The 11,502-nt window shown below is 52.2% G+C and overlaps 1 protein-coding gene across 1 annotated transcript; it reads right to left on the minus strand.

Moving 5' to 3' along the window:
• Positions 1-1,482: 1,482 nt before the first annotated feature.
• ankrd40 (ankyrin repeat domain 40) lies at positions 1,483-10,846 on the minus strand. The gene is made up of 3 exons (XM_070858255.1): positions 10,097-10,846; positions 9,176-9,357; positions 1,483-3,010 (listed from the first exon to the last, which is right to left on the minus strand). The coding sequence occupies exons 1-3, from the start codon at positions 10,416-10,418 to the stop codon at positions 2,870-2,872; spliced, it is 645 nt and encodes a 214-aa protein (XP_070714356.1). The 5' UTR covers positions 10,419-10,846; the 3' UTR covers positions 1,483-2,869.
• Positions 10,847-11,502: the final 656 nt, after the last annotated feature.

Raw genomic sequence — 11,502 nt, forward strand, 5'->3', positions numbered from 1 at the left:
ATCGAGCCTCAGATCTTTGTGGGTGAGAGCAGGAGAGTCAGAGGATGCTGAGCTACAGCATTGTGGGGGCACATGGGGACTGGCTCACCCACAGGGACAGACTCTCACCCACAGGGACTGGCTCACCCACAGGGACAGACTGGCTCACCCACAGGGACAGACTCTTACACACAGGGACAGACACAGACTCACACACACACACAGGGACAGACTCTCTCACCCACAGGGACAGACTCTCTCACCCACAGGGACAGACTCACACACACACAGGGACAGACTCACACACACACAGGGACAGACTCACACACACACAGGGACAGACTCACACACACACAGGGACAGACTCACACACACACAGGGACAGACTCACACACACACAGGGACAGACTCACACACACACAGGGACAGACTCACACACACAGGGACAGACTCACACACACAGGGACAGACTCACACACACAGGGACAGACTCACATACACAGGGACAGACTCACACACACACAGGGACAGACTCACACACACAGGGACAGACTCACACACACAGGGACAGACTCACACACACAGGGACAGACTCACACACACAGGGACAGACTCTCTCACCCACAGGGACAGACTCTCTCACCCACAGGGACAGACTCTCTCACCCACAGGGACAGACTCTCTCACCCACAGGGACAGACTCTCTCACCCACAGGGACAGACTCTCTCACCCACAGGGACAGACTCTCTCACCCACAGGGACAGACTCTCTCACCCACAGGGACAGACTCTCTCACCCACAGGGACAGACTCTCTCACCCACAGGGACAGACTCTCTCACCCACAGGGACAGACTCTCTCACCCACAGGGACAGACTCTCTCACCCACAGGGACAGACTCTCTCACCCACAGGGACAGACTCTCTCACCCACAGGGACAGACTCTCTCACCCACAGGGACAGACTCTCTCACCCACAGGGACAGACTCTCTCACCCACAGGGACAGACTCTCTCACCCACAGGGACAGACTCTCTCACCCACAGGGACAGACTCTCTCACCCACAGGGACAGACTCTCTCACCCACAGGGACAGACTCTCTCACCCACAGGGACAGACTCTCTCACCCACAGGGACAGACTCTCTCACCCACAGGGACAGACTCTCTCACCCACAGGGACAGACTCTCTCACCCACAGGGACAGACTCTCTCACCCACAGGGACAGACTCTCTCACCCACAGGGACAGACTCTCTCACCCACAGGGACAGACTCTCTCACCCACAGGGACAGACTCTCTCACCCACAGGGACAGACTCTCTCACCCACAGGGACAGACTCACACACACACAGGGACAGACTCACACACACACAGGGACAGACTCACACACACACAGGGACAGACTCACACACACAGGGACAGACTCACACAGGGACAGACACCAGCAGTCGGGGACCCATGCGCACTCATACTCCGACACACTCACCCATGTACACACACAATTTTTGGTCTCTGCATAACATGCAGACCATGTTTTATTAATAATTATACAGTTAATATGGTCTCAATTCCTGATTATAACAGTTTTGAAAAAGTGCCTTAGAATATCAAACGAGGAAAGGGAGGGGTTTATATAAAAATAGCAATCTCTAAATGCACAGGTTGAGTGAGTGCTGGGACCGCCAGTACCCAATGTACCCGGGGGGGGGGGGGGGGGGCGGGGAGAACCTCCGGACAGCGGCCGGAGTTTCACCGCAAGCTCAATAAACACCTGAGATGGTCAAACGCGGGAGAGAAAGTGGCGACCAGACTCCCCGCTGACACTGCGCGGAAACCGTCAGAATAGAAAAATAAAATGGCCACATTTTTATCATAAACTTTTCTTTAAAAATAAATGGTCAACTTGGGGGGAGAGCAGCAGGACAGGAGTGATGGGGTCAAAGGTCATAACCAGGGGTCAGCACTCGATCTTATGAGGCTGGACAAGAGCAAGAGAATGAGTGTGTGCAGACCCTCGCTCCACTCGCTCCCCGAGGCGGTCTCTGGGACTGTGCCGATCACATTAGACTCGTGTGCGAGTGAGTGTGAGTGTGAGTGAGAGTGAGAGTGAGAGTGAGAGTGAGAGTGAGAGTGAGTGTGTGTGAGTGTGAGTGTGAGTGTGAGTGTGAGTGTGAGAGTGAGAGTGAGAGTGAGAGTGAGAGAGAGAGTGAGAGAGTGAGAGAGAGAGTGAGAGAGTGAGAGAGAGAGAGCGAGTGAGAGCGTGTGTGTGAGTGAGAATGTGTGAGTGAGTGTGAGTGAGTGTGTGAGTGAGTGAGTGAGTGAGTGAGTGAGTGTGAGTGAGTGTGAGTGAGTGTGAGTGTGAGTGTGAGTGTGAGTGAGTGTGAGTGTGAGTGTGAGTGAGTGTGAGTGTGAGTGAGAGAGTGAGAGTGAGAGTGAGTGAATGAGTGAGTCCCCACCCCCGTCACATGCCGAGGGAGCAGGGAGCAGCCTCGGTGGGTAAAGGGACAAGACGCTCAAAATGAGAAGGCCGAACAAGACCAGCCCATTTCAAAATGCAGGTGAGGCCGCTCCAAGTGATGGGGGGGGGGGGTGTCCGGACTGGGGAGGGGGGGGGGGGGGGGGTGTCCGGACTGGGGAGGGGGGGGGGGGGCACAGCAGGAGGAAGGAGCTTTCTGAATTAGTTACTATTTGTGCGATACAAGGACAGGCAGCTTCATGATGTAAATAGTCCTAGAAAGTAGTGTTGGTGACTCCAAAACCAGTGAAATGAACCAATAAACCTGTTCACCGCACGGTGGGGGTTGCCATTGGGCCCAGTCCCGGGCGCTCCCCCGTTGTAAAGCAGGCAGACAGCGACAGTGCTGGGTTTATATCGAGTGGTGACAGGACTCAGTAGGTCAGCGTTGCTGCTCCTGGATTGTAGCAAGGTCGCTCGGTCAGCGCTGTCTGTGCAGACACCAAAGTCGTGTCACCTTTCAGTAAAACTAGTTCCAGCTCCTGGAAATTCTGAAGCCTTCTGACATCTTTATCCTAAATATAAAATAACATAAGAACATAAGAAATAGGAGCAAGAGTGGGCCATTACTTCTCTCCTTTTATACTCTATCCCCCTTGCAATAAAGGTCAACATTCCATTGGCCTTCCTGATCACTTGCTGTACCTGCATACTAACTGTTTGTGTTTCATGTTCAAGAACCCCCAAATCCTTCAGTACTGCAGCACTTTGTAATCTCTCCCCATTTAAATAATAATTTGCCTTTTTATGTTTCCTACTAAAGTGGATAACCTCACATTTTCCCACATTATACTCCATCTGCCAATGTTTTGCCCACTCACTTAACCTGTCTATATCCCTTTGCAGATTTTTTGTGTCCTCCTCACAATTTGCTTTCCCACCCATCTTTGTATCATCAGCAAACTTGGCTACATTACACTCGGTCCCTTCATCCAAGTCATTAATATAGATTGTAAATAGTTGAGACCCCAGCACCGATCCCTGCGGCACCCCACTAGTCACTGTTTGCCAACTGGAAAATGACCCATTTATCCCGACTCTCTGTTCTCTGTTAGTTAGCCAATCCTCTATCCATGCTAATATATTACCCCCAACCCTGAGAGTTTTATCTTGTGCAGTAACCTTTTATGTGGCACCTTATCGAAGGCCTTCTGGAAACTCAAATACACCACATCCACTGGTTCCCCCTTATCCACCCTGCTCGTTACATCCTCAAAGAACTCCCGCAAATTTATTAAACATGATTTCCCTTTTATAAAACCATGCTGACTGACTCTGCCTGACTATTAGAATTTTCTAAATGTCCCACTACTGCTTCCTTAATAATGGACTCCAGCATTTTCCCAAAGACAGATGTTAGGCTAACCGGTCGATAGTTTCCTGCTTTCTGTCTGCCTCCTTTTTTAACTAGGGGCGTTACATTTGCGGTTTTCCAATCTGCTGGGACCTCCCCAGAATCCAGGGAATTTTGGTAGATTACAACCAATGCATCCACTATCTCTGCAGCCATTTCTCTTAAGACCCGAGGATGTAAGCCATTAGATCCAGGGGACTTGTCCGCCTTTAGTCCCATTATTTTACCGAGTATTTTATCTCCAGTGATAGTGATTGTTTTAAGTCCCCCCCCACTAATATCCCCTGGCTATCTATTATTATTGGGATGTTTTTAGTGTCTTCTACCGGAGACCGATTCAAAATATTTGTTCAAAGTCTCTGCCATTTCCCTGTTCCCCGTTATTAATTCCCCAGTCTCATCCTCTAAGGGACCAACATTTACTTGATCCACTCTCTTCGTTTTTATATACATGTAGAATCTTTTACTGTTTGTTTTTATATTTCTTGCTAGTTTTCTCTCATGAACTATCTTCTCTCCATCATTTTTTTAGTCGTCCTTTGCTGGTTTCTAAAAATGTCCCAATCCTCTGGCCTTTCAATTTGATCCCGTCCTTTACTTCGTGAGTTAACCACGGATGGTTCATCCTTCTCAGAGTCTTTCTCACTGGAATATATCTTTGCTGAGAGTTAGGAAATATCTCCTTAAATTTTTGCCATTGCTTCTCTACTGTCTCACACTTGAATCTATTTTCCCAGTCCACTTTAGCCAACTCTGCCTTCATATCTTTGTAATTATCTTTATTTAAATTCAGGACACTAGTTTGAGACCTAGCTTTCTCACCCTCAAACTGAATTTGAAATTCTACCATGTTATGGTCACTCATTCCTAGAGCATCCTTTACGAGGAGATTGTTAATTAATCCTGTCTCGTTACACATTACCAGATGTAAAATAGTCGGCTTCATGGTTGGTTCTACAATGTATTGTTCCAAGAAACCATCCCGAATACACCCCAATATAAAGTAAAACTTCAACGGTGTTAGTGAGGGGTGTGGGGTATATCAGTGTTACAGTGAGGGGTGTGGAGTATATCAGTGTTACAGTGAGGGGTGTGGGGTACATCAGTGGTACAGTGAGGGGTGTGGAGTATATCAGTGTTACAGTGAGGGGTGTGGGGTACATCAGTGTTACAGTGAGGGGTGTGGGGTATATCAGTGTTACAGTGAGGGGTGTGGGGTACATCAGTGTTACAGTGAGGGGTGTGGGGTATATCAGTGTTACAGTGAGGGGTGTGGGGTACATCAGTGGTACAGTGAGGGGTGTGGAGTATATCAGTGTTACAGTGAGGGGTGTGGGGTACATCAGTGTTACAGTGAGGGGTGTGGGGTATATCAGTGTTACAGTGAGGGGTGTGGAGTATATCAGTGTTACAGTGAGGGGTGTGGGGTATATCAGTGTTACAGTGAGGGGTGTGGGGTATATCAGTGTTACAGTGAGGGGTGTGGGGTATATCAGTGTTACAGTGAGGGGTGTGGGGTATATCAGTGTTACAGTGAGGGGTGTGGGGTATATCAGTGTTACAGTGAGGGGTGTGGGGTATATCAGTGTTACAGTGAGGGGTGTGGGGTATATCAGTGTTACAGTGAGGGGTGTGGGGTACATCAGTGTTACAGTGAGGGGTGTGGGGTATATCAGTGTTAGTGAGGGGTGTGGGGTATATCAGTGTTACAGTGAGGGGTGTGGGGTCTATCAGTGTTACAGTGAGGGGTGTGGGGTATATCAGTGTTACAGTGAGGGGTGTGGGGTATATCAGTGTTACAGTGAGGGGTGTGGGGTATATCAGTGTTACAGTGAGGGGTGTGGGGTACATCAGTGTTACAGTGAGGGGTGTGGGGTATATCAGTGTTAGTGAGGGATGTGGGGTATATCAGTGTTACAGTGAGGGGTGTGGGGTCTAACAGTGTTACAGTGAGGGGTGTGAGGTATATCAGTGTTACAGTGAGGGGTGTGGGGTCTATCAGTGTTACAGTGAGGGGTGTGGGGTATATCAGTGTTACAGTGAGGGGTGTGGGGTATATCAGTGTTACAGTGAGGGGTGTGGGGTATATCAGTGTTACAGTGAGGGGTGTGGGGTATATCAGTGTTACAGTGAGGGGTGTGGGGTCTATCAGTGTTACAGTGAGGGGTGTGGGGTATATCAGTGTTACAGTGAGGGGTGTGGGGTATATCAGTGTTACAGTGAGGGGTGTGGGGTATATCAGTGTTACAGTGAGGGGTGTGGGGTATATCAGTGTTACAGTGAGGGGTGTGGGGTATATCAGTGTTACAGTGAGGGGTGTGGGGTATATCAGTGTTACAGTGAGGGGTGTGGGGTATATCAGTGTTACAGTGAGGGGTGTGGGGTATATCAGTGTTACAGTGAGGGGTGTGGGGTATATCAGTGTTACAGTGAGGGGTGTGGGGTATATCAGTGTTACAGTGAGGGGTGTGGGGTACATCAGTGTTACAGTGAGGGGTGTGGGGTATATCAGTGTTACAGTGAGGGGTGTGGGGTATATCAGTGTTACAGTGAGGGGTGTGGGGTATATCAGTGTTACAGTGAGGGGTGTGGGGTATATCAGTGTTACAGTGAGGGGTGTGGGGTATATCAGTGTTACAGTGAGGGGTGTGGGGTATATCAGTGTTACAGTGAGGGGTGTGGGGTACATCAGTGTTACAGTGAGGGGTGTGGGGTATATCAGTGTTAGTGAGGGGTGTGGGGTATATCAGTGTTACAGTGAGGGGTGTGGGGTCTATCAGTGTTACAGTGAGGGGTGTGGGGTATATCAGTGTTACAGTGAGGGGTGTGGGGTATATCAGTGTTACAGTGAGGGGTGTGGGGTATATCAGTGTTACAGTGAGGGGTGTGGGGTACATCAGTGTTACAGTGAGGGGTGTGGGGTATATCAGTGTTAGTGAGGGGTGTGGGGTATATCAGTGTTACAGTGAGGGGTGTGGGGTCTAACAGTGTTACAGTGAGGGGTGTGAGGTATATCAGTGTTACAGTGAGGGGTGTGGGGTCTATCAGTGTTACAGTGAGGGGTGTGGGGTATATCAGTGTTACAGTGAGGGGTGTGGGGTATATCAGTGTTACAGTGAGGGGTGTGGGGTATATCAGTGTTACAGTGAGGGGTGTGGGGTCTATCAGTGTTACAGTGAGGGGTGTGGGGTATATCAGTGTTACAGTGAGGGGTGTGGGGTATATCAGTGTTACAGTGAGGGGTGTGGGGTCTATCAGTGTTACAGTGAGGGGTGTGGGGTATATCAGTGTTACAGTGAGGGGTGTGGGGAAAATCAGTGTTACAGTGAGGGGTGTGGTGTATATCAGTGTTACAGTGAGGGGTGTGGGGTATATCAGTGTTACAGTGAGGGGTGTGGGGTATATCAGTGTTAGTGAGGGGTGTGGGGTATATCAGTGTTACAGTGAGGGGTGTGGGGTCTATCAGTGTTACAGTGAGGGGTGTGGGGTATATCAGTGTTACAGTGAGGGGTGTGGGGTATATCAGTGTTACAGTGAGGGGTGTGGGGTATATCAGTGTTACAGTGAGGGGTGTGGGGTATATCAGTGTTACAGTGAGGGGTGTGGGGTATATCAGTGTTACAGTGAGGGGTGTGGGGTATATCAGTGTTACAGTGAGGGGTGTGGGGTATATCAGTGTTAGTGAGGGGTGTGGGGTATATCAGTGTTACAGTGAGGGGTGTGGGGTATATCAGTGTTACAGTGAGGGGTGTGGGGTATATCAGTGTTACAGTGAGGGGTGTGGGGTATATCAGTGTTACAGTGAGGGGTGTGGGGTATATCAGTGTTACAGTGAGGGGTGTGGGGTATATCAGTGTTACAGTGAGGGGTGTGGGGTATATCAGTGTTACAGTGAGGGGTGTGGGGTCTATCAGTGTTACAGTGAGGGGTGTGGGGTATATCAGTGTTACAGTGAGGGGTGTGGGGTACATCAGTGTTACAGTGAGGGGTGTGGGGTATATCAGTGTTACAGTGAGGGGTGTGGGGTATATCAGTGTTACAGTGAGGGGTGTGGGGTACATCAGTGTTACAGTGAGGGGTGTGGGGTACATCAGTGTTACAGTGAGGGGTGTGGGGTACATCAGTGTTAGTGAGGGGTGTGGGGTCTATCAGTGTTACAGTGAGGGGTGTGGGGTATATCAGTGTTACAGTGAGGGGTGTGGTGTATATCAGTGTTACAGTGAGGGGTGTGGAGTATATCAGTGTTACAGTGAGGGGTGTGGGGTATATCAGTGTTACAGTGAGGGGTGTGGGGTATATCAGTGTTACAGTGAGGGGTGTGGGGTATATCAGTGTTACAGTGAGGGGTGTGGGGTCTATCAGTGTTACAGTGAGTGGTGCGGGGTATATCAGTGTTACAGTGAGGGGTGTGGGGTCTATCAGTGTTACAGTGAGGGGTGTGGGGTCTATCAGTGTTACAGTGAGTGGTGCGGGGTATATCAGTGTTACAGTGAGGGGTGTGGGGTCTATCAGTGTTACAGTGAGGGGTGTGGGGTATATCAGTGTTACAGTGAGGGGTGTGGGGTCTATCAGTGTTACAGTGAGGGGTGTGGGGTATATCAGTGTTACAGTGAGGGGTGTGGGGTCTATCAGTGTTACAGTGAGGGGTGTGTGGTATATCAGTGTTACAGTGAGGGGTGTGGGGTATATCAGTGTTACAGTGAGGGGTGTGAGGTATATCAGTGTTACAGTGAGGGGTGTGGAGTATATCAGTGTTACAGTGAGGGGTGTGGGGTATATCAGTGTTACAGTGAGGGGTGTGGGGTATATCAGTGTTACAGTGAGGGGTGTGGGGTATATCAGTGTTACAGTGAGGGGTGTGGGGTATATCAGTGTTACAGTGAGGGGTGTGGAGTATATCAGTGTTACAGTGAGGGGTGTGGGGTATATCAGTGTTACAGTGAGGGGTGTGGGGTATATCAGTGTTACAGTGAGGGGTGTGGGGTATATCAGTGTTACAGTGAGGGGTGTGGGGTATATCAGTGTTACAGTGAGGGGTGTGGGTTCTATCAGTGTTACAGTGAGGGGTGTGGGGTATATCAGTGTTACAGTGAGGGGTGTGGGGTATATCAGTGTTACAGTGAGGGGTGTGGGGTATATCAGTGTTACAGTGAGGGGTGTGGGTTCTATCAGTGTTACAGTGAGGGGTGTGGGGTATATCAGTGTTACAGTGAGGGGTGTGGGGTATATCAGTGTTACAGTGAGGGGTGTGGGGTATATCAGTGTTACAGTGAGGGGTGTGGGGTATATCAGTGTTACAGTGAGGGTGCGGGCTATACTCTGGTACCTTTCTGAGCTGGGTGTTGGGCAGTTTCCTGATTCTCTCCACGTGCTGGGGATTGACGCCGAGCTCCAGGCAGGTGTGAGTGAGCAGCGCCTGGTACGTGAGCTCCTGTTGATTCAGCTCCACCTCGATGAAGTCGTTATCCCGGAGAGCAGGATTCTGGATCCGAACTTTCAGCACCAGCTCTGCGAGGACAGAAGGCAGCGGTGGGTGTGAGCGGGGGTATGGGGGGTGGGGATACCGGGGGGTGTACGAGCGGGGAGGGGCGAGACGCGAGCAGTGGGAGCCGTCTATCAGTCGTCTGACCCATTTTCAGGTGGGGATGCAGAGTCCCAGTTAGCCCGGTTCAGGAATCTCTGTTCATATCAAAATAAATTCTCTATCGGAGCCTGGAGCAGCTGGAGGCAGTCTCACCCTCGGGACCCCAGGACACTGTATGACTGGAGTCACCTGTAGGCCCAGACCAGGTAAGGACGGCAGGTTTACGTCCCTAAAGGACATCAGTGAACCAGACGGGTTCACCATCAATAACACAGCGGTTGCACGGGCAGGTTAATGGCACCACTGTCCTGCATATATTCTATAGGGTGTTAACCATTGTCTTGCGTATATTCTATAGGGTGTTAACCATAGTCATGTGTATATTCTATAGGGTGTTAGCCATTGTCCTGCGTATATTCTGTAGGGTGTTACAATCACTGTCCTGTGTATATTCTATAGGAGTTATGGCCATCCCATGTATATATTCTATAGGGTGTCGCAGTGTAATCAATATTCTGTGCTCATTCTTTAAGGCCGAGTGTTGTGTAAGAGACACGAGCAACTCTCTCACATTGCCACGATAGAGCACGGGGGGACCGCGGGGGGGGAACCAGGCGTGTTCCCCCACCCCGCATGGTGCTGCCACACACCCCTTGCCCCTACCTTGCTCGTGTACAGGGAAGGGTCCGGTGAAGAATAGCGGCTGGAACGTTGCTGGGGGTCCCGGCAGTGCTCCATTCTGCGACTGTCGTGTCAGTGGCGGGTTGAGGCCGCTCGGTGGGCAGGCAGCGGGACCGGGGAAGAGCGGCCCCCGGGTGGCTAGAGCCGGGGAGCCGTCGCCCTGCCCCTTCTCCCCGTACGGGAAGGTGGGGTTTGCCAGATAGTTGGGGAGGAACAGTAGCTCAGGCCCTCCGTTAACCACAGGCACCGGATCCTCGGCAACGGCTGAAAGAGAAAACAGCGGTGAGAACACAACAACCTGCATTGATATAGCGCCTTTAACATAGTAAAATGTCCCAGGGTGCTTCACAGCAGCGATTATCAGACAAAATTTGACACCGAGCCACAGGAGGAGATATTAGGTCAAAAGCTTGGTCAGAGAGGGAGGTTTTAAGGAGCGTCTTAAAGGAGGAGAGAGAGGCGGAGAGGTTTAGGGAGGGAGTTCCAGAGCTTGGGGCCCAGACAGCTGAAGGCACGGCCACCAATGGAGGGGCAACTAAAATCTTAGATACTCAAGAGACCGCAATTGGTGGAGCTCAGAGTTCTGGCAGTTTTGGGGCTGGAAGTGGTTACAGAGATAGGGAGGGGGCAAGGGCCAGGGAGGGCTTTGTAAACAAGGATGAGAATTTTAAAATCGAGGCGTTACCAGACCGGGAGCCAATGTAATCAGCAAGCACAGGGAGTGACGGGTGAACGGGACTTGGTGTGAGTTTTGGATGGGGCGGGGGGGGGAAGGCTGTCTATGCTAGGATATTCAGTGAGGGAGAGGCGGAGGGGGGAGGGAGAGGCGGAGGGGGGGAGGGGGAGGGAGGGGGAGGCGGAGGGGGGAGGGGGGGAGGGGGAGGGGGAGGGGGGAGGGGGAGGGGAGGGGGGAGGGGAGGGGGAGGGGGAGGGGGGAGGGAGAGGGGAGGGGGAGGGAGAGGCGGAGGGGGGAGGGAGAGGCGGAGGGGGGGAGGGAGAGGCGGAGGGGGGGGAGGGAGAGGCGGAGGGGGGGAGGGAGAGGCGGAGGGGGGAGGGAGAGGCGGAGGGGGGAGGGGGAGGGGGAGGGGGAGGCGGAGGGGGGGAGGGGGAGGGGGAGGGGGAGGGGAGGGGGAGGGGGGGAGGGAGAGGGGGAGGGGAGGGGGGGAGGGAGAGGGGGAGGGGGAGGGAGAGGCGGAGGGGGGGAGGGAGAGGCGGAGGGGGGAGGGAGGGCGGAGGGGGGAGGGAGAGGCGGAGGGGGGGAGGGAGAGGCGGAGGGGGGGGAGGGGGAGGGGGAGGGGGAGGCGGAGGGGAGGGGGAGGGGAGGGGGGAGGGGGGGAGGGGGAGGGGGGGGAGGGAGAGGGGGGAGGGGGAGGGAGAGGGGGAGGGGG

Source organism: Pristiophorus japonicus, chromosome 16 (genome assembly GCF_044704955.1).
Source record: "Pristiophorus japonicus isolate sPriJap1 chromosome 16, sPriJap1.hap1, whole genome shotgun sequence".
Taxonomy (NCBI): domain Eukaryota; kingdom Metazoa; phylum Chordata; class Chondrichthyes; family Pristiophoridae; genus Pristiophorus; species Pristiophorus japonicus.

What these genes read in the sequence shown, in the direction of transcription:
- ankrd40 (XM_070858255.1), bottom strand. Translation starts at nt 10,418, where the DNA reads ATGCAGGTTGTTGTGTTCTCACCGCTGTTTTCTCTTTCAGCCGTTGCC. An exon ending in CTTCCCTGTACACGAGCAAG is followed by an intron (nt 9,358 to 10,096) that starts GTAGGGGCAAGG and finishes CTGTCCTCGCAG; the next exon opens with AGCTGGTGCTGAAAGTTCGG. An exon ending in CCAACACCCAGCTCAGAAAG is followed by an intron (nt 3,011 to 9,175) that starts GTACCAGAGTAT and finishes TTTTATATTTAG; the next exon opens with GATAAAGATGTCAGAAGGCT.